The sequence below is a fragment of the Nomia melanderi genome, chromosome 14 (genome assembly GCF_051020985.1).
Source record: "Nomia melanderi isolate GNS246 chromosome 14, iyNomMela1, whole genome shotgun sequence".
Classification (NCBI taxonomy): domain Eukaryota; kingdom Metazoa; phylum Arthropoda; class Insecta; order Hymenoptera; family Halictidae; genus Nomia; species Nomia melanderi.
The window spans coordinates 7,500,902-7,525,251 of record NC_135012.1 but is presented as its reverse complement, the minus strand read 5'-3'; the positions used below and the strand labels follow the sequence as shown (position 1 = coordinate 7,525,251).

General features: G+C 34.4%; 1 protein-coding gene across 1 annotated transcript in view; it reads left to right on the top strand.

Moving 5' to 3' along the window:
• LOC116433748 (protein gooseberry-neuro) overlaps nt 1–23,890 on the top strand; it is a 36,013-nt gene extending 12,123 nt beyond the window's left edge. The window contains exons 3-6 of the mRNA XM_031992163.2: nt 1,307–1,418; nt 19,844–20,040; nt 22,053–22,479; nt 23,667–23,890. Of these exons, the coding sequence (XP_031848023.1) occupies nt 1,307–1,418; nt 19,844–20,040; nt 22,053–22,479; nt 23,667–23,890 (960 nt within the window). The remainder of the gene's footprint in view (nt 1–1,306; nt 1,419–19,843; nt 20,041–22,052; nt 22,480–23,666) is intronic.
• The last annotated feature ends 460 nt before the right edge of the window (nt 23,891–24,350 follow it).

Sequence of the window (24,350 nt, the reverse complement as noted above, 5' to 3'; positions counted from 1 at the left end):
AGTATGAATAAAGTATGTTTTTTTGAATCGGTTTTTTAACGTTATCAATATATTATTTTATCTCTCCTTATCGTCTTCTTTTTAAAATATGTTGCTCCAGAAAAGTGTTTATCTTCCGCTGAATCTTATCAGTCAGATATTGTCGAAAAATGTAAGTCCCAAAGTGACCGTAATAAGCGGATTCCGGTGCAGCTGAAATTTATACCATAACTTCTCTTACACACACTCCTGCAACCTCACTACATAGCTAGAAAATTTTCATGACCTAGCTCACCGTATTATCAAAGAATCGAAGCGTGGTATGTAAGTATATAGTTTCGCATAACGGTGTCTTACACATGTATAATAATGCTAAACATGCTTGGTAAAATGTATGTTTTCCTTCAAAAATAATCACATACAATTGTAATGCAGTAGGTTGCATTTGTAAATTGAAAATGTCACGTTCAGCGAAATGCAAAGTTGTATGACGATATCGAATTTACATTTCCTTTGTGAATTAGGAATAGAGATCAAACTAGCATGAAGAATAATTAACAACGATTCGTATATAGCTAATCAGTTTAATATCTTGTTTCTTCATTGTATAATACTCAATATTATTATGCTAAATAAATTAATAAATAAATAAGTGTGTAACATAAATTCGGCTGAAGTTTTTTCAATTTTTATTAGTAATGCAATATAACTTTTCATACGAAGTGTCTTTTTTATGTTTTTCTGTTATGAAATTCACTCCAAATGTAGGGTGATTTAAGCAATTAAAGAAATGTTTACAAAAGTACAAGTGGCAATCATGTATAAGTGAAATTGTTGAGAATGTTCTTTACTTTTTTTTATGGAATTACCTTAATTTTCAAGAACTACTCTTACACTGTCAAGATACCCACGAGGGATGTTTTTTTGAAACCATCACGTTAGGGACACTGTTTAACAGACATGAAACTACGTATGTCATAAACTGTAGCTCCTCATTAAGAAAATGATCTTCAAGGTTTAGCTACAAATATTGTTTGTCTTTATTACAATTCAGTACATCAATGTTTGTTAATTGAATACAGTGTATAATAGTAAAAAATAATAAATCAAATCTATAAATGTTTTATAAATGTTTCTATACCTTTGTCTTAGTTCAAATGTAATCTTCAATAACTTATTTAATTATACATAATTGTGTTTATAATATAAAATAATTGTACTACATTCAATAGAACGATACGTATTTTATTAGTTTATTCTTGAACACGTCAACTTTAAAAATATTGATAAAATTTCTATAAATTCTGATGACACTTATTTCGAATAGGAAGGCTTCTCGGATCCTCCAAGCGTCAGTTCTATCAGTAGACTGCTCCGTGGTGGACGACCCGGTGACGATGGAAAAAAGGATTATACCATAGACGGTATACTCGGTGGCGGTAAGTACAATTGAATTTTTATATCATTCTTACCGTTTGATAATACATTAGCTATCTAAAAACTGTCCAAGAAAAACATTTTTGCGATTAACACTCAGGGTACCAAGAAAATGGTCAAATGGCCAGATTAAAATTCAGCGTTTTCTTTCGTTCATTTAACTTTATATCAATTGTCCGATTAATCAGTTTCTCAATTCTTCTATTTCCCTTAGTTTTTGTTTCTAGTAAGAACAATTTATAATCTAACTTGTTAACCTTTATTTTGTAGCCAGTAATTTGACTGGTTACCGTAGCAAAAGTGCCGGTTCGGTTAGTGTTAAGGAAGGATGAAAGGGTAAAGTAAGCCATAGTAATAAAATAAAATGGAATAAAAGTACAGTACTACTGCAGGTCGTTAATAGGAAAAAATGTCGCAAGTTCCTTGCCACTGTATCTGCACCTTTATTGGCAAATGTTTAGCCAAGCATTCGACGAATGCTTTACCAGAAGCGCCATATTTACCATATATGGGACTTTACGACTGTCTTCTATTTCCTCTACTAAAATTATCACTTCGTGAATACAGCTTTGTATCATTAGATGCGATAAAAGAGTATTTGCTGCAATTTCTGAATACTATATATAAAATCGAGTACAAAATATGTTTTAAAAACTAAAAAGTACCTTGGTAGAAGGGCACTGCTGTAGGAAGGGATGATATTGAAGGGGATAAAGTGAATATATTATTACTATATAATATAAATTAATACATTATTATATAACACATATATATTTATTTATTTATAATTATATAATATATTAATAAAAAAATATGTATAGATAAAGTATATAAAATATAAATATACATACGAATGGCTGACACGCCAAATCGATTAACTCCATAATACAAAAAGTGGAAAAAGGTGATAGCTATACAATAATTTAAAAAGTTTCCCTTGTCCTACAATGTCGTGTCAAACTCGTGGTGAAGATTTCAAATAAAATTTAACAAACATAAATTTATTATTCAATTCGTTTGAATGTAAATTACATATTATTCCTGTGTCATCAATGATTACACCATAGAGCACACGTTGACATAGAATAAGACTGGAGTTTCCTCTTGTTTTCAATAAATTATTAATAACAAAGTAGGTAGATCGTTCACAGTTCAGAAAGACGTCATAGGGCAAGGGGTTAAACGAAAAAGTAAATAATCATTATGGAGCATATTTTACTTCATTATTACAGGTGTAATTTTAATTTAAAGAATATGTAAAATGTATAAAAGAGTATAACTCCGAAGTAATTTTTATTATTATTACAAGCCTCGCAATAGAATGTTTGTTATTTCGTGGTATCATGTCCGATAATAAGGAAATACATTCTTACTACGAAAAGTCAAGAGCCAATACAGCGTTTTGACGATAAAATCTTAAAAAATTCAACAAGTGGAGTTAATCGATTTAACAAGTGGGCCATTCATATGTAGATCTATTATTCCATCAGTCTCGATACTTTTTCATCGTAGTAGTAAACAGTAAAGAGGTGATATCGCAAATGAAAGATGAAAAGGAAGAGGAATTTAGCTGATCCATCCTCGGTGGGGCACCAACAGCTTTTAACCTCTTGTATCTACGAATGAAGTTTGACACAAGGGAGCCTGTGTATGGGACTTTAAATCCTGTCCTACGTCGCCGGTTAGACGAAGTTACCTCGAGCGAGCCAGGAAGCCTGCGCAGGATTTAATCTTCGGTGGGCGTGAGCAGGATTAGCTAGGTTGCCCACATGTCCGTCAAATGGATTACCGGAGTGTCAATATCTTACCGAGCACACATTATCTCTCCTCTTTCCTCCATCCTCTTCCTTCTTTATCCCCCCCCCTGTTTTTTTATTTCTATTTTGATATATACCTACCCCCATCTGTGACTTCCTCCGCGATTATCAGCGATGTTTTATTCCGAAGAGTCTTCTCTTCTTTATTAACACTAGAACTACCGGTTAAAATGACTGGTTTCAGTTTTCTTATTTTCTAATTATTCATATCTTCAAAGTATTCGATATCCGAATTCTGAAACTGAATAGCTTCAAGATCATTTTATTTTACAGAACTATTTACATTTATTTTTATCATTATTATTTAACAACAGAGCTATTTTATATCAACATTCCACATATTGATGCGTTGTACGAAGTTTAACGATAAATATCAAACTTCACTATTTGGCTACGTCAATTGGCGAATCAGAGGCGCCTCTAGAGTGCAAAGGGGTAAATTCTTTTATAAATTATGATGCACGTGGCAAAATCGAATAATTTAGCACAGGGATAATAGGAGTTTTCTTGTTATGCGCTTTATTTATAATTTTAACAGGTTACACGTGATCGTATTGATGTATGGCAAGTTAGAATCGCAGATGAGATAAAAACTGAGCAATTAGATCGCAGCTGTGCTGAAAAAGACGACGACAAATTTATTTCTGACTTTTGTTTGTGAAATCATATACATTTATAACTTATTTATGTCAGCTAACAATTAAATATACTCAGCTAGCAATTTTGATTTAGTAGAAATAAGGATTTTCTACTTTTACACGATTTCACACAAGTGTTCCATTTCAACTTACCATTTTTTCAAAGCCGACATTGCAATATATTGAGAAAATCGTATTTTCCTTCGTAACTGAATGTTTTTATAGAAATATCATATGAATAATATTCAAAACAGTAAATAAATGTTGTACGGTAAGGAGTATCTATAATGGAACGGTTTACAAGGAAGAAAGGTATAACAAATTTTTCGTGTTGTCGTCGTAAATATAGATTAACAGATCGAGGTAAGAGGGAAATTACTGTGGCAGAACTAACGGCGCAAGTCAAAGTGTTCTTAGAAGTGTCGGATATGATTTATAACCGACTGAAATTATTGATCATTAAAATTGACATTTTACCAACCGGTCGGCTGGCGAAAATTCTAAAAATCATCGGCGAGAAAAATGAAAACCTATAAGGATGTACTTTCACGAAAACTAAAAATTGTCGAATAATATTATCTTTCTGAATATAACTAGATTCATCGAGTCAGCGGTTTTTGATAATTATACTGATGCTCATTTGGCGTTCGTTTCACGCGAATGAGAATCGCGTAAATAAAGTTTGTCGGTACAACACAAAACGAAGTATTAGACAGCAAACCTGTTATAAGTATCAGAAAGCCAAAAACAAACAAAAAATATTCACATAGCCAAACAAAAGAAATAATAACAACGACATTTCAGAGCACAAAAGTACATTTCATTCGGTGTTATTAAATTCAACCCTTTGCACTCGATTTATTTTCAATGTGATTGACTACCTTTATCATAAATGAATAAAAATAATTCACAGCGACAGAATTTAACGTTTCGTATTCATTTCATTTCTTATTACTAAGATTGCTAAGAACTTACGAATAAGATTTAATTTTTACAGTCCTTTAAAATCTGGTACTTTTTCAAACAATTTCCAACGTTCCATAACAAATTTGTATTGCCATCCCCAGCGTGACACACGAGTGTTAAGGGTTAAGATCGCACAAGAAAACTACACGTTATAATTTACCAGGCGAGAAAGAGACTCGCATAAAAAAGGTGGCGCATAAATCTAGAAACCTGTGCGGTTGAATAATAAATGAAATCACAGGAACTCCTGCGCACGCTCCGTATACTGCGTGTCTCCCGCGCGACCCGTAGAGTTTCGAGTTCTCGAGAAATCGCCTGCGATCAAACGCGACGGTCCCCGTTGACATGAGCCAAGAATTTGTTTCCGTGAGTGATACAGGTAGACAAGGAGGAATTAGCAGTACAGGTGTTCCGAAGTTTTAAAAGTCAAACCGTCAGGTACTCCGCCGCCTTCGGAGGGAGAGAATCCAAGGGTGGCTGAAGGGGGGAATGAGGGATCGGGTCTCATAAATAAAAATAGTCTGCGAGAGGGAAAAAGAAAACGGGGTAAAGGCGAGAAACGAGGAGGATCGAGGACGATGAAACGGAGAGAGAGAACTGAGATGTCGGGACGAAGACGTGTGCATACATGTACGCTTATTTTTAGAGAAAAAATGAGAGAGGGACGGATATAGAAAAAAGCGAAAGCGTTAGAACGAGAGGGCCGGAGAGCGGGGGAGAGAGAAGAGATAAGACGTGGAAAAGGACGGGTATATGGTTCGAACGTGGAGAATGTGAAGAAAGAGGCAAGAAGTAACGATGAAGGAGGGCAGCAGGGACCGTGGGCCCCATGAGGGTCCCGCGGAGATCAAACGGGCCGCCTGCCACACGTCGGCAGTGGTGCTCATTTACGGACCCCCATAGCTCGGCAACACCTCGCGCACGTGCACTCGATGAATAACATTAGAAAACTATCTAACTGCGAAGTACTATTGTTTTCGAAAAATTAAGAGTAGCAATGACGCCGGCTTGTTTTATAGGGCATTGCAATAGGCCATTGATTTTGAGAGTTTCTTGGACGCAACTTTGCTTTCTCCTAATTTGTGTTATCGGGAAAATTTAGGAACATAGCTTTGGATCTTTGTCTTTTCGACATTTTTTGGTTGTCGATTGTCGCTTTGGCGATGAAGGATTTGTGTGGAAATATTGTGATATTGTTATTTAGGTGTTTTAGTTGCTGATATAGTGGATATCTTCATCTGGTGTTGCAGTTTTGAATGGTGTAATTTTTATTTGAAACCGTCGGAAATGTTTTGACTGATGCCGAAAGTGAAAAGTAAAAGATATAATTTTTAATAATTAGATCACTCAAGATAATTTTTGCTTTCACTTCTCTTCTATGGATCGTATTGTTAACATCAAAGAAGGTATAGTTAATCACGTTACATAATTGTCTGTTGTTTACTCAATATTAAACAAATAGTGTGATTTCTATTGTCTTAAAATTACTGTTGAATTAAAATAGTTCCATTTCAAACAAAATTTAGGACCTTTAATTCAAGTGTAGCATATGATTTATCATCGATCAAAGTGAATGCCTTCAGTTAGTAGTTCCTAGACGCTGTTATTCCAATGTCATTTTTCATTGATAGAATTAGCCATTAATTATTTAGCAGTAAACCGACAAGCCCGAAAATTGACAAGATTATTTAGAATTCAAGGTAAATGTATTAAGTAAGTATGCGTCTACGATATTAGGGAATAAATATTAATAAAATATTGATGGCGACAGATGTTAAACTATTAAGAAGGTATTCTCAGAGTGTTCTTTAAGAAGTGTTGCGGGCCGCTTTAAAACTGAACCCTTCAATTAAAGATATCCATCGTGTTGCCCGAGTTGAAGTATTCATCGAACCTGTAAATGGCCGTCGTTAACGTGTAATAGCCCTTAATTAAAGCTTATTTCATTAAGTTTTTCTTGTTCGTGCTCTTATGAAATTATCACTTTTAATAGGTATCGGAGTTGAACGATAATAAAATTATATCTAATTAGATATACACGTATAATCGAATGTATTAATACCATTAGGTTTATAACATTTTGAAGGAATACTGAATTTTGATTTTTTTAAGACATTTAAACAATTTTCGCGTTACATATATACTCTGTGAATACTATATTATTTTCTTATAAATATTATTCGAGTCGTTTTGCTTTATTTTATAACAAAATTAGGCTGTTACGTAAAATAATGTCATTAAGAAAAATACGAATTTCACTCTCATCATTTGAGCAATTTGTTATTATAAATCAGTTTTTATTGCTACCAAGTTTTATCGACCACTGATTAAAACCCTACGCCTGACGGTAACTGTTAAATAATTCAATTTTTTCCCTCATTTTAATATTTATTTACCACATAGCTTATCGTAATATTATTACACACATTATTATCATGCGTTTATTGTATTTCTTTAAAAATTTATTCATTTATTCATTTTCTTTAAAAATCTGTTCTCTCAGCTACATATCGAACAAACGAAATTTTGTTGGATTTACAATATACGAGAAAATTAAGAGGCCAATCACTATAAAAAATCTTGACATTTCAATTTCTATTCCGTTAGGAATATTTCTTTGATTCTACAAGTAGTTTGATGACTGCCGATTTAGTAGTCAACGCGTTAACTCTTTTTGTGCCAAATGGTATTTCAAAAACCTTGTCCAGTAATGCCATTTCGTTTCTACGTCCGGTAATTTGTTTCTTTGTTTATAAGCAGGGGTTGAAAACAGTTACGATGTCGGTTTCGATTCTTAAAAAAGTTATGAACAACCCAAATAAAGTCATAAATGTTATTCGGTACATCGGTTCTTAAATCCTTATTTTTCGGATCTGGAATAAATGCAAAACCGAAATTTAGAACCAAGAAATAACGGTTATAGAACTGACATAATATCGGTTCTGGAAAAATAGAATCGAAATTGATATAGCTCAGAACCGACATACCGAATAACAGTTCTGACTTTATTTCGGTTCTCCATAATTGTTCCATATGAATTGAAAACGTTTCAATGGATACTCTTGAAGCTTCTACAAATCAATTTGGAAATGACAATGTAACTGTTAAGGTAAACGCGAATACAGATGAACATGAAATTCTTCTGTGTTTCTAGTAAATTACCAATGACAAGGTGATTCTAGCGAGCACAGTTATAAAGGAAATCACAGTGCAAGGGGTTAACCCCTTGTTATATGATTTTCTTTGTGGCTAATTAATTTTAATATCAAAAATTTGCATGAAATACAAAAAAATATTTCATTCATAGTAAATACGTATTAATATCGAAAGTGAAAAATTGCGAATAATGAAATATTGGATTGATACAAAAGTTTTGTCGTTATTTAGACTTTAGATTTAGTTAGTAGTTAACTAGAAAACTAAGTAAAAACGACGAAAGAAGTGTCCTTTATGCGCATTAGAATTTGTTTCGAAGTTGTTGCATTTTTGTTAAATTTATCTGGTAATTTGAAAGATTAACACTAGAACTACCAGAGAGGTCAAAATATTCCATTCCTGATTTCTTCTTTTTACAATAGTTAAAGATATAACAGATAATTCTCCGATAAATGAGTACAGAAGTTGATTTAGCAACAGGCAAAGTGAATTGTTAATAGAAATCTCAATAGTAATACTGTTGGAGTTTCCATAGAAAGATTTCAAAAAGTTAATTGGACTGTTCAATAGTTCTAGCGTTAACCGCTTGCCTTAGAATAAGGTGTCGGACTCGCGACGAAGATTTCAAGTAGAAATGAACAAAAATAAATATCACTCAATTCTTCCAAGTCCGAATTGAACATTATTTTCCTATTATTAACACCAGGTTTGCAGAACACGTCAATTTGACACATATTAAATTCGATAAACATTATTTTCTAAATCTTTATATCGACTTTGATTGATACTTTTAAACCTCTAATTACCAGGATCTAACTGAACAGATATCAATTTTGCTAGAAACAGCACAATAAACTGCACTATAAACAACCATAAATCTACTGTTAATTGCAGTGATTCTGAGTAAACGCAGGCTTTCAGTGTTGAATCTTCCTCTTTTTCTGATTAATGATGAACAATAAAATATCGCTGTTAAGCGCTATTGGGAAAGAATAATAGTGGAAGGGTTTAAGTAACTGAAGTAAGTGTAGAGTTGTAATTACAAATAGTAAGTTATAAATATATTAATAACCAGTATTTGCAGTTCAAGTTATAGCCTGAGTCATAATTTATAGGAAAATGTTGTTAACACATTGACTGCCACGGAAAACACCAGCGTTTTACATATCATTTATCCCTTTGTAGCAAAGATAAAAAGCAACAATCATTAATTATTTCCTACCATCATATTTACGTTATACTGTCATCTAGTCATTTACTCTATTCAACATTTTTATTCTCCCTCGCTTGTCTCATATAATCATTTTCAAGTCATTCCGAAGCTCCGGTCTCCTCCACTGTGACAGCGAAAGTGTTAATTATTCGAATAACATATAAACAACATATTCCACTCGAACTAAATCCACTAAATCTAAATTACCATTTATCAGTCAACTACTCTTCCTTACCTCGACACGAAATCGTGTTTCGATAATAATTTTGGCAAGGAATTAAAGCTCCGGTCTCCTCCACTGTGACAGCGAAAGTGTTAATTATTCGAATAACATATAAACAACATATTCCACTCGAACTAAATCCACTAAATCTAAATTACCATTTATCAGTCAACTACTCTTCCTTACCTCGACACGAAATCGTGTTTCGATAATAATTTTGGCAAGGAATTAAAGCTCCGCTCTTCACCACTGTGACAGCGAAAGTGTTAATTATTCGAATATCATATAAACAACATATCCCACTCGAACTAAATCCACTAAATCTAAATTACCATTTATCAATCAACAATTCTTCCATACCTCGACACGAAATCGTGTTTCGATAATAATTTTGGCATGGAATTAAAGACGAGGAGAGCCAGTTCCGTAGCCGCAGGAACAAGAGAGGATCGAGACGATCGGTTGAATTACGTAAAAAGGAACAGAGCATAGGACGAATTCCAAAGGGATGCCGAAAGTAGAAAAAGCTGGGGGGCAGTCGTGATAGGGAGCACCTCTGAGCGGATATACTCGTAGCTCGGCTACGAAGGAGTAGGGTCGGTATAGGTGTCGGCAGGCGAGCAGGAATGACACGTAACCTGTGGCTTTCTCATTCCTTCTTATTCCGTTCCTTTGGCCGAGGCCGCCGACGAGGGATTAGCCTAATGGGTCCTGCCCACCCCTCTCATTCCTCTCCGCGTGTGTTATATGTATATCCATTCTGATCCTTTACACCACCTCCGACCTCCTACATAATCGGAGCCCGCCATCCGATGAACAACGCCGCTAAGTGATTCACAATCAGGTTTATTGATTGTATCCGATGATCGACGCGCCGAGAATACTCGACATTGATTTAAGTAATCTTTCTACTCCTTAACTCTTTACCGGCATTCCTTCTCGTACTTTCCACGATGCAGGTTGCCCTCTTTTCTAAACGGCGGGCGCGCAGCGGTCTAGATTAGAGGCAAGGGCAAGGGGAAAGAACGGTTTAGTTGTTTATCGGGGTTGATTTGTTTGGTATTATGGGACCACCTTCGTTTTCTGACTGAAAGTCGAGCTGGATAGGTAGGGTAGGTCGAGATTCAGATTTAACAGCGAGAAACTAGAAGTTAAAACTTAGGATGAAAGTTTGTTTTCATAAATTTGTTGTTAATAGACATTCAGCTTCGATATTAGTAAAAAATGTTAGAAAATTGAAGAACCTTCGTTTTGTAAGCTAAACACTTAAAAATGAGGAATATTCGATTGGCTGTAAATTCTGAGGCGAAAAGCTAATAGTTTAAACTTAGAATCAACATTTTTTCATATATTTCTTTTTAATAGACATTCAGATTCAATATTGGTAACGAAAATTGTGGAAAACTTAAGAATCTTCGTTCTATAAACGGACAACTGAAAAGGGAAATATCTGGTTCACCCTGGAATTTGGGACGAATTTAGGTTAGGTATGGGTTAATATTTATTCATTATTGGAAAAGTAGTTTGTATAATATGTACGTATCATTTGTTTTGATTGTATAATGTGATTGAACGTATAGAACGGATCATAGGAATATAATCAAGTATCAATGCATTATAAAATGTTGATACTGAACATCAAATTTTAAAATATTTCTTTAAAATTTTCATCCATCGAATACAAACGATTACAGGGGTTGTTGCAAAAGTTTCGGTAAAGTATGAGAAAAGTCACGAACAACTTTGAACAAAGTTCAAATAACTCAAGACATCAGTAGTCCTATGATTTTCCCAAATATTCTCCATCGACATGAATACATTTTCAATTCTGTCGTGTGAACACTTTCTAATCCTAAACATATAAAGTTTTACGAAACATAAATATTCTCGTCTTTTTAAAATGTCTTTATAAAAAGTTAAAAGCGTGGATTTATTAAGATTTCAATTGGCTTATATTTCAGTTTAGGTATTACCTAATCAGTTTCTTTAGTCATTTTTCAAAGAAGTATACGTACCTTCCCAGTAATCGCAAAAGAAAAAATCAAGGAATCGGTCGTTTTGACCCATCTGGTAGTTCCAGTGTTAAGAATCGCGCAATGAAATTTTAGAACTCCAATAGGATATCGAAAAGTTAGAAGAGTTTGAATTAATGCATAAAGATTGGGTGGGGAGCATGTGTGTCAAAGTGGAAAAGAAGCAACATCAAAGAAAAGAGGCAGCTCCAGACTGATATCAAACCGTGCATCTAATGTGTTATGCCGACGCTGTAGTCCTTGTCACGTAAGCATATAATCCTTTTTAAATCAAGAATATACGAAGCGATCCGTGTAGTACATCACGTTCGATTATGATCAGTAAATGATATCTCACATCACTGATGTAATCAGTCAGATTAAGAGTCTCGATGTACGCAGACGAGCTTACGTCAAACGGACGAGCACACCATTACGAAATGTTACACTGTCAACGAACTCTTTCTCCTTCACTTAAAAGAAGCTTCGTGACTTGTACATTTTATTATTTTATTGTTATAAAATAATTTATGTCGATTTTTGTTGTTTCCACTGCATGCAGTGAGTGTTACTTCAGACTACATAGTAGGGTAGACTGAGGCGAATCGGATCAGTTCAGATTTAATAACGAGAAACTAATAACTGAAACTTGGAACGAAAATATTCTTTCGTACATTTTGTTATTAATACATATTCAGCTTCAATATCAGTAAGAACAATGTTTAAAACCTTAAAAATCTTCGTTTTATGAGCAAAGCATTGAAAAATGAGGAATATCCGATTCGCCCCAAGTTTCATTTTTATAAAAAGAATCATGTACTTTATATATTTGTCATTTCTCGAGTGAACGGATATTTTTATGTTTTTCGTGGCATTTTACTTTTATGTTACGTTGAAATAAACGAATTTAATTAAATATGTATTACAACAATACAATACAATATTACAACAAAATGCTACCTAAAAAACAAAATTGTGCAGGAGGTTCAACAGACAGACAGCACAACGACTAACGGTAACAAGAAAAAAACTCAATGCGCATAAAAGTGAAAAACACAGCATAAACTAAGCTAAAAACGTAAATCTACGTGGCTCGCTCGTTAAATGGTAACATACATTTTTCATAAACAATACCGAACTTTTCGTGCAGCGAAAAGTTTACGCGCGGTATAGTTATTTAACACTAAAACTACTAATTCCTTCATTTTATTAATAAAACCATAACAGACGTTTCTCTCAGAAATGACCAAAGAAATTGACGAGACAATGTGCAAACTGAATTGAAAATCAATTAAAGTCTGAATAGACGAGCTCTTGGAGTTTCTACAGAGAAATTTGAAAAAGTCAATTGAACTGCTCGGTAGTTTCAGCGTTAAATGGTAGTCCGCTGCATTATCATTGCCCCTGAAATTCTTCAGCCCCTCCCCGACAGTCTCACCCCTCGAGAGAACGCTGACAGGAAGATAGAGTGCGCTCTCGGATGTCAACCGCTTCGCGGCTCATTGTTGGCATTTTGAAGACATTTGTTACCATTTAGGGGACCTCACACACGCTCTAAGACCCCCTAGGACCGCTGGAGAAGAAAAAGGTGGGACAGGGACGGGCCGGCTACATTTACAACCTACGAAGGTGCGGCACCTTTTCCACCATTCAGAGCGCGATTCGACATGCGGAAAGCAAAAGGAAGGCGCAGGAAAGCACTGACCCCTCCTGCAACATAACTGACGCAGACAGCTATACGCCCGATGTCCGTGTATACCTGATATAGTTCCCCACTATTGCACGGACACGTTGCAACTTGCAACCTCCATCGCGATTTTCCTAAATGGTACATCGGCGTGTACGTACCGTCGATGCGAATCATTGTTAGACGCTGATTAACACTACCACTAGCGGACGGTTTACAATGACCCATCCCTGATTTCTTCTTTTCGCAATTATTAACATGCCGCACGATTTTACGTAGCAAAATACACAAAATGAAACAACTATAGTATCAAATGTTCGCAAATGATCATCGTTTAATTGACTGAATCATAATTAGTCGATTTAGCCGGGGGTCACCGGTGACCTCATGGCACTCAACGTGTTAAAAAGATAACAGAGGTCTTTCTGAGAAGTTATTAAAGAAATTACTTAGTAATGCGGAAACTGAATTGTAAATCACTTAACACTAGAGCAGTAAAATTGATTATTCTGTATTTTCTTATAAAATTTATAGAAATACATTTATTGAGTTACCAATTTTCTTATATTCTAATTTGCATTTATCTAAATCAATTTGTTGAATAATTTCTCAGAAAATCGTCTGTGCCTTTTCTATAATTGCGACACAAGAGACCCGAGATGAGTCATTTTAACCCATCTGGTAGTTCCAGTGTTAAAGTTTCAAAAGATGCACTCTTGAAGTTTCTATAAAGGAATTTCAAGAAATCGATTGAACTGCTCGGTAGTTGTGTTAATATTTTGATCGGGTAATGGACGAACGATGAGAGTAACGAGGATGTTTCAATTTGAATATTATAGGGTACACGGAGGAGAATAGGATCACGGGGTGAATCGAATGTTTCTCGCTTTTCAGTTTATGACTTGTAACACGAAAATGTTTAAGTTTTTAAACAATTGTTGTTGTTAATATGTAAACTGAATATTTATTCGTGAGAAATTTATGAAAAAATGTTGATTCTAAGTTTTAACTAACAGCTTTTCACCTCAGAATTTGAGGCCAATCGAATATTCCTCATTTTTAAGTGTTTAGCTTACAAAACGAAGGTTCCTCAATTATCTAACATTTTTTACTGATATCGAATGAATGTCTGAATGTCTATTAACAACAAATTTATGAAAACAAACTTCCATTCTAACGGTCTATCCCACTGGACGAATTCATTCAAGCAGGTTATTTCGTTGTTATACTGTTACATCGTTGATACGCATATTATCTGTTGTCTACAATGTTTAAATATCGAATGTACATTGAAAACCAAAATCTAGACAGACCGTTCAATTTCAGATAACATTATATTCCATCACTTAGAAACTTAATTTCTTAGTATGCAAGGTACAATCTATTCCTCCAGAGACCACGGTGTAATTAAAAAATACCGATTCCATACTACAATCACAAAATCAAAGCCAAATGATAACTTTCTTCCGCGATTACAGAAGACCCTACGAAATAGCTAATACATGCTAGGACGGAAAAAGAAATAGTGCCTATTGTTCCGAATATCTATTTGAGCCTTACATCTACTAAAGTGAATATATTACAGGCAATCCTTCCACATGTTCACGCGGAGCCCCCGTAGTATTTCAGTTTCGTTACTCGAAGCGTGAGTCTCGTTCATATGTAAACGTATAGGTCTTTACCCAGCAGGGATGCTGACCAGCACATTTGAGGATGACGTTGCTCCGAAAGAGATATTTGCTTTTGACTCCACAAGTCCTCTCTAATTGATTACACGCATCTTTTCACGCGTTCTATTCAGTCGATCGCATCTCTTTTCATCCTTGAGAAGCCGATATTGATTGCGCCTATCAACGGGCAAACCCACCGGATAGTCGTAGACCGCTTCGCGTGAATCAGGTAATTCACTGACCCGACATTTGTCGCGTGACAACCGACCTTGCGTATCCGCTTCTGATTACGTCCTCCGCAGATCGATTGATATGTTAACCGTTTGAAAAATCTCTCGTCCTGCGCGCAATAAAATAAAAAAAATGCCCTTTCAGTGCTGAATACTTCCAGCTGAAACGTTCCATGTGAACGGAATATTTGTTTGCTCATCTGAAGATCGATGAATTGTGTTAATTCATACAATTGGTTAAGTTGTGATTAAACTGTAATTGTAATTTCTCAGTTTAGCCAAGTTGAATCATACTAAGAAATGTGGCGCATATGAAATTATCACGTTCGGTACATATTTGTGACAGCCGCAGTCATATATTTTATATAAAGAATATGAAATTAATCCTATAGATATAGTTAGTTAAAGTTGTAAGCTAGGAAATTACATTTAGAGATTCAATGACTCGTTTTAGCTTCATTTGTTTCAATGGTTTGTTTAGAAGATTGATTGAATTGAATAAAATATTATAATTGAGAGCAAAAATGTATATATGCGCCCACAGCAAGCAAAGGGTTAATAGACTTGTAGTCGATACAATTTTAACCTGTTAACTGTGGAATTTAGATCGAAAAATCTCTCGTCTTGCGAGGAATAAAATCAAGAAATGAAGTGTGTATTCGTCAGACGTAGGGCGAACGCACCTAAGGGAGATTTTAACCCTTAGCAGTTCTATGTCGAGTTAGACTTGACTTTCGATTTTATTGCATTTTGTTTTTATTCGATATTATTAAAAAAGAATTTTTAAAAACTTAAAAATATTCATTGTATAAGCAAAAACTGGGATGTGAGAACTATCCGATTCGCTCCAAATCCCGAGGTGAATCAGATATTCCGCACTATTCAGTTTTTGCTTATAAAACGAAGGTTTTTCAGTTCAAAAAAATATTTTTTACTGATATTGAAGCTGAATGTATATTAATAAGAAATTTGTGAAAACAAACTTTCATTCTAAGTTTTAACTATTAGTCTTTTCGCTGTTAAATGTAAACTGAACCGATTGGCCTCGGTTCAACCTAATTCCTCTCCCTTCTCTGCTTATATTATTTATTCACATTTTTAGTGATTTTTCAACGTCTTTTTAACCGAGTTAAAGAGAAGCCTACTGTACTTAATCTTCCGTCGGCAATACCATTTTTCATCAACGTGGTCGGCAATATGGACCTTTTGTTGTTGGGCTTGGTTTCTTATTGTTGTGATATTTGTAAAAATCCGAAAAAATTCTAAGGTACTTACTATAGTCCCGAATTTATTATGACACTTCAGCCAAACTTTTATATAAATTTTCAATAAAAATTCGCGATGAAGTAATGAAGAATTGAGGTTTCCAATGGCCATGAAATGGTCCATATTGCCGGCGGAGGATTGACTTACAGAAACATTTTTAAATTATATCCATTTTCAAAATAAATATTACTTAGAAATATTCACTTAAAGCTACCTACAAAATTCGATATATCTCGTCATCTATCAGCAGCGTATTATAATTCTTTTGTTCCTTAATCCCTTGGCCACTGTCGGCGCCTAAAGGCACTTTAAAAATTTGGTTTCGGGGTACTGTTAACGCCTATAACCTGCAGTAAAATGTTATTGACAATAATGGCAACGGAGCTTGCTTAGATCAGACGCAAGTGAATTCTAAATCAACAATTGTGCCATTTATTTTAAATAGTATAAGTCCTTTTTTTCATATATTGAGACTTTTAAGGGTTTGTGTTTGAATCAACTTAAAAATATTGGAAGACATTAATCGGGTGATGTTTATAAAACCATGAACTTGTTGAATTTTATTATACAATGACGATTAATAAGATTGTCAATGGAAATATATACTTTTAGCTAAAAATGGACTTATTCCATTTTCAAAGAAAACATTTTTGCGATTACATTTCATAGTTAAATTTCCTTCGATTAATTTATGAGGATATCGTACGTCACTGATTGTGTGATTATAAATATAAAAATATCTATATCTAAACTACCATTAGCTCATTTTTTCCCAAACTGGACTTATAACACTTAAAAAAACGGCTTAATTACATTTTCCGTTAGTGGTGTATTATATAAATATAATTATTTTATATTATATTAATTTAATTAAACACTTTCTTAGAAATGCACACTAACGCGAAATTCTGTCGTAGCCAAGAGGTTAATTTGCACCCTTGAACACATGTATACCTGACGACACGTATCCCACGTAAATTCGAAACAAAAGTCAAATAGCTCATTACAAAATAAAGGTGAACAAATTAATCGACAGATTAATCGAATACCACAGAAGTTGATGTAAACTGAAATGAACCGAAGAAAACGCAGAATTTTCAATCAAATTTAAAAACCTGTCATTTGACCGGCGACGGTATGTTTAGCCTTAATGTCGGAGCAAGTTTCCAATGGCAAAATCCGACAGGAAACTTTCGGTGATTCTTTTGGCGGCACCTTTGCCGGTCTCCACGTTTTCACTGTGACAAGCGGAAGAGTGAAAGAATGCTTCGGAGACAAGTTGCATTTACAGTAAAGCCGACGGATGCCCGGTTTAAATTCTTGTCGTATCGTAGCGAGACACTGCGGGGAACTTGGTCAGCTGAAAAAAAGTGTTCTTCGATATTTCATTACGACCCATTGCAGCCACCAGAAAACGTGGGTGCAGGGACGTCAGCATATATTATCCGTGTACAGCAAGTGTCACTTAAAATTATACACCATAGCGTGTACTTACGAAACTTCTGTTTATAAATTGCGTTCACTGTAATTTTAATTAATCGTGTAAGATAATTATAAACTAAACCCATCGAACAATTGGGACGACTTATTTCTCACTTTTTATTGAAATTAGAATGCGTTTCTTGAGATTCGGAGGGTCGCTTAGTCTTGCATCTCTACAAATACGCAGATTTAATTGAAAATCCTTATCAAACACTCCTTTGTAATTGAAATACTTGCAAAATAAAATGTCTGAAGTGCGTCGGTTTGACTCGTCCGGTAGTTTTGATAATAAATAGTTAAAAATGGATGTCGATGAGCACATTTTACCCTTGCTTCGATAGTAATCGCTGTACCAACAGGAACTAAAATATTTAGTCGAATATCAATATTTTATAATGCGAATATTTGTATAAATCCTAAAAAACAGAAATACAGTACACTCGTCCAACTACATCGGTTATATATTAAAAGAAACGATATACTGTCTGCACAATGCATCTGTTTACTATTATTTTTCCAAATGATTCGTTACAAAAGCATTTTTCACGGGCGACGGTTGAACGCACGTTTCAATTCGTCAATGAAACGCCCTTCAAGCTCGTCGATTCGACAATGTTTCTGGGATTGTGAAGTAAATTCTGTCCTTCACAGCGTTTAATTTTCGCATCGTGAAACCGATCCGCAGGTAGGCAAACAGAATAGTGAAGTAATCCCTCATTGAAAATGAGCAATCGAGGTGCGAGTAGTTTCCTGTCATAACAGACATCTCTACCCGGTGTCTTCCTCGTTCATCCTGCCCGCAAAAGGTACACGCGAGAGACACGTCGAGAATCGACGTCAAATCGAGCGTAAGATTTGATTTCACTTCGCCGATGGATCATTGAGCACTGAATGCAACGAACTAACAAACGGTAGAGAAAGCAGGGAAAGAAGCTTCGACGTTGAGCTTCGATCCTCGTGACGGGCACAAAAGGTTTCGTTCAGATGCTCGATTGGACGATAATGGGACAGAAAATGGACAATAGAATCGAATCGACTTAAGAGCAAACATTTTCTAAGTGATCGAAGCGATCATCCTTTCGGCTTATTTCTCTTCTAGATAATGCCTAATGTCTTTTCTATTATTCGCTACGAATGGGCACACGAATTCGCCATACTCTCGGTCAAATAAACGTAAAAAGACCAACGGAAAGATATGCCTTTCAATGACACTTTGGATTTAACACGGCGTACAAGAAGATGGAAACTACGTTCGGAATAATACTGAACGTTACTTTGTTCGTGCAAGTGATTAACTGTATTTAGTGGGTTGATGCAGTTTTGACGTCTTTTTAGAAGATACACGAAGAATTCTCAACTGTCTGCTGGCTAAGCTAAGACTAAGTAGAAACGAAGGAAAGAGTGTTCTTTCTATTTGCAGGTTGTAATAGTTTGGAAACAGACGTTATTTGTTTCGAAGAAAACCATTTGTTTGTTAAGCACGTATAAAGAACGTAAAAATTAGAGAACCAACTCAATATTCGTATTAGAAAGAGAGACATTACTAAACATTAATAATATTTCAGCTATTTCATTTATGTTTGCCATAGGGGATCTTTTATTTCATAAAATAAATTCTTTTCTTCTGATCTTTATAAAATCATTGACGGAAATGGAGATTTTATTTTTAGTAATCACAAATCCGACTTAATTTGGCTACATTAATTCGAGCACAAACGAATTTCTCTTCAATATATCACAATAATAAAACGTCTAACATTAAAACCATCGAACAGTTGAGAAATATAAAATACAGGATTCTCTACAATTTTAGAAAACTTCAAGCACCTTTCATTGCTGTGCCTGCATCGATACATGAATTTATTTCACAATTTCTTAAAAAACCACCACAGTGATTTCGATAACTGTAGAACAAGGAATTTAAAACATAACTTCTGGACATTCTATGGTCAGATATGTAAAAAAGAATTTCAGTCACCTATTAAAACGAGTTTCTTCTGTGTTGCCAAAAAAATATTGCCTATCGAGAAAATTTTGTAGAGCGTGACACAAATATGTGGTCTACAGGTCGTTGTGGCGATGAATCAGATACGGAAAGCGAACCAGGTATTCCTTTGAAACGAAAGCAACGTAGAAGCAGAACCACGTTCACCGGGGAACAGCTAGAGCAACTGGAGACTGCGTTCCAACGGGCCCAATATCCTGACGTTTATGCGAGGGAAGAATTAGCTCAAAGAACTGGTCTTACGGAAGCTAGGATACAAGTGAGTACACTATCATTTGAAGCAGTAGCTTCGCTGCGTGGCTCGTTGTAGCAACAGTTACAGTGCTTCTAAAAAACTAAGATAATTTGCGAAATTTTGAATGCCAACCATTGTCGACGTTAATTCGGAATAATAAAGTAATGTATATTTCATAATATACAATATGCAGTATTTATGTAAGTATAAATGCACTATCGTTTATAAATATTCGATTATCATTCTCTTTATAGAATATATAGAGAATATATTTGAAATAGAACCTTCCGATGTAATTTTTGTTACTTTAACTGTATTGCATGTTTATGTGGAAGTGATGATAGATAGAATTAGTATAATTGTTATAAATAAAAGGTATAATACGGAAAATAAAATATGACAGTTCTAAGAGATTCACTTTATATTCTTTTATCATTAGAATGGGAAATTAGGGGAATAGTTGTAGATTTACTTAAAAATCTGAAACAAGATTTAAGAAGAATCATTGAAGAAATTTGTTGCTATATTACTTTGAATCATTAATTCGATTATTGCTCGACGAGAATAACTTATATATAATAATTACTACTAACTACAAACGAATCAGTAGTAATATTTATGTCAATCATATAAAGCATTCATTCTACTTATAAACGTTTGCATTACTCGAACACGATATTGTATCGAATACAAACTTTTCGATTCGATTCCACGAAATAGTTGTGACGAAATACTTCTGGACAGTATTGCATTATATCAAGGCCGACCTTTCGAATACACGGGGTAAAGAATAATTTCTAGATTTCGTAACAACGTAAACTATTGTATTCGCAAAGTGAAGAATGACTTGCGATGAAATTTATTTGTAGAACAAAGAAAAATTTCTAAATTTTATATCGAAGAATTTAAACTGGTGTATTCACAGCCAGTATCGCTTACACAATTGGTAACATGTTAAAATATGGAATATGACGGTATTGGCCTTCTGCTGCCATCTGTACGTAATCTTAAGAACTTTCTTGTACGTCTAATAAGTATCACCAATGTGTTCATACGAACATAAATGAAAATCAGAGAAATAAATCATTTACAAATTTGATATTTTACTTTACTTTGCTTGATAAAGTGATGGGGCTGCAGTAATAAAATTAGAATATAGATCATACTTATAGTATATATATAGATATATGAATATAATCCCACCGTTGAATATATTTATTAATTATTAATAATTACCAACGATAAATGCATAAGATATAATACAATACGTAGCAGATTTTAGGTAAATATATATAAATATATAATGAAACAAAAACATTCATATTTTGTTCTGGGAAAGCTATAGCACAATACAAATATTTTTAAGAGACATATAGTCACGGATAGCGGTCACGTCATAAAGCAACGGAAATCTAAAGAAATCTTACCGAAATATATAAAAGTCAGAACTTAAATATAATTCGTTATTGCATTTAAAAATACACTTTATAAGCAGAATATAACCGAAATTTATGGTGAACGTGTTAACCTTTGCACTCCGAATTTCTTTTGCATTTGTTCCTTGATAACTCTGTATTATTACATTTTATTTGAAATGCATTTGAAAAAATAGTTAGTTTGTAGAGAGCAGTGTAAACGATTCTTCTTACTAATAATATTGAAAATAACATAATAATATAATCTATTCTAAAAATATCTTGACAAAGAATCACACCAAACTTTCAACTGTCAGTCACCATTTGATTTGATATAACAAAATTACAAAGTGTTATATATAATATTAACTTTCGTATAACGCATCAATATATGAAATATTTACATAAAACATCTGTTTCTTAATTTACGTATGTTTTCTCATTAGTTCGTTTCAAATAATGTCGTCCACGTTCCATCAGGAAGTGTCGAATGTTTCAAGTGAAAAGCTTCCGAGTGCAAAGGATTGATACTAATCATAACGTAAGAACATGATCAAACAGGGCATGTTCGCGCATTCAATTCCGCTATGCGTTGTTTGACCAGAAATACGTGTGTTTCAGGTATGGTTCAGTAATCGCAGAGCACGGCTGCGAAAACACGCTGGCAGCATAGCTCATTCGGTAGCCGGTTTACCCTTGACTCCCTGTCAGTACGCGGCTAGTCATGAACTCGCGCAGCTACCGCAAGTGCCTCAAATGTCGGCGGGCATACCACAGGTACCAACTTCGTTACACCATAGCCCGACGACGTTACAGCAATCGAACGGCACCGGTGCGCATCAACTCCCTGGAACGAACCCACAAATACCAACCAGCACGTCCATTACCCAAGCACCCACTACGATCAGCAGTGTCCTCCCAGGTCACGCGGTGTCCATCTCCGGACATCTCAGTTCGTTGCAGGGACACGCGATGCAAATTGGACAAGTCCCGACGATCCAACCACCCGCAGCTCACGGGGCACCCGCAACTCTATCACATAACACAGGTCAGTTCGAAAACTGTTCGATTTCTTCTTTTATCGATCCCTTGACGCTAACGATACTGGTATTTTTCCTATCGTAACTATTTAAAATAACTGGCTACAAATAGAGATAAATGAATTAGATGATGCATTTTTCTTAGTGGAAACGGAAACAAAAGGAAGGATGAAAATTGAAAAACTAATTAATCGGACAATATAGGAATTGATATAAAATTAAACCCTTGCCGTACAATGACGAGTGAAACTCGCAATGAAGATTTCTAGACTAATTTAACCATAGTCAATGTTGTTCATTACTCATGGATCGAAGTATACAAATATTTCGCTATAATCAATGTATTATCTTCAAATGAAATTTCTACTTGAAATAAAATGGACAATTTTGTTGCATTTCTTCCAAATTGACGATAGTAAAATATTATACCAGCTTAGTAGCGGAAGTAAATAGTACGCCAAGGGGTTAAATGAACAAAAGAAAACGCGGAATTTTAAATTCGGTCATTTGACCGGTTCTCGGTACGTATTAACCCTTTGCGGTCGAATGTCTACTCTCGAAATTCTTTTACCTTTCCAGTCTGTAAAACCTTATGTTAAACAGCACTCGATCGTTGTAATAAATTTGTCGAAAATTCTAAGCAAATAATAAATATCTACTGTTTATAATCATATTGCTATTGTTCACTTTATTGAATTGATTCAAGGGTTAATCGTTACTGCGATTTCTATCATTTGCGTATGTAAATTCAACCCTTGAAGAAGTTAAATTAACAGTAGAATTAATAAATGTTTAAAAGTGATTGATATGTTCTTCTCTTAAAAATTGTGCAACTATATTTTGTCGCGTTTTTGCTAGTATTCGTTACTAGATAGTGGGCAATGTTTATATCGTTTTCAACTTGAAATGATTGAATTTAAACTTTCATATTATTTTTTCGACAGAAGATATTTATTTTACAAAGAAAACAAAACAGAGCTTTGTTTTCCTTAAACTTTGTTAAACTTGAAAACATAATGAATTTTATCTTATAAATAATAATGACACTGAATTTCAAACAATTTCATTATTATAACACAAAGTTGCTGAATTTAAGATTTCAAAATCAAAACAAAGTTTGATTTTCTTTAAACTTTGTTAAGTTTAGAAACGTAATGAATTTTGTCTGACAAATAAGAATGACATTGAATTTCAGGAAATCCAGATTGGTGCAGGGCGCAACTCGGTTGGGGGCAGTTCAGTCATTTCCAAGGAGAATATACGTCGAGCCACCAACATTCGTCCCATACAGGACACAGTGGCACACAATCTTCTGGTGCGGTGAATTCTGTATCGTCAGCGGAGTGGTACGATCAGGGTTATGATTATTCTCAACACAGTCAACTCAATTATCATCGGAGTGCAAGTGGAATATTTTAGGAGAAGCCCATTCCACGAACATGTATCAAAATTAGCCTTAAAATTCATTTATATTTCTCCAACGCAATACATTTACCTTTTCATCCAAGCTTCGTATTCCCATTTCGTATTTTCCATATCTATGTAGATAAGTTTACATATATTGTTGAAATTATTTTTCAACTGTAGAACAGAAATATGATTGTATATTAACACTTTACTTACTGGCAGTTACTTAATTTGTTTAAATCAATAACTAACAGCAAAGTATTCCTTAATTGGGAAAACTCTGTGTCAGTTGATTATATTTAAAAAACGACATATGTTTAAGAAATTCTTTTAAGGTTTTGTCTTAAGAGCCATGTAATTAATAAACAGACAAAGTGATATATTAAATGAATTGCTTAAGATTAAAATTTCTCATGATATTTGTCAGATTCGGTAATCATAATAGTGAATCAACAAGTCTATCTCAAACAAC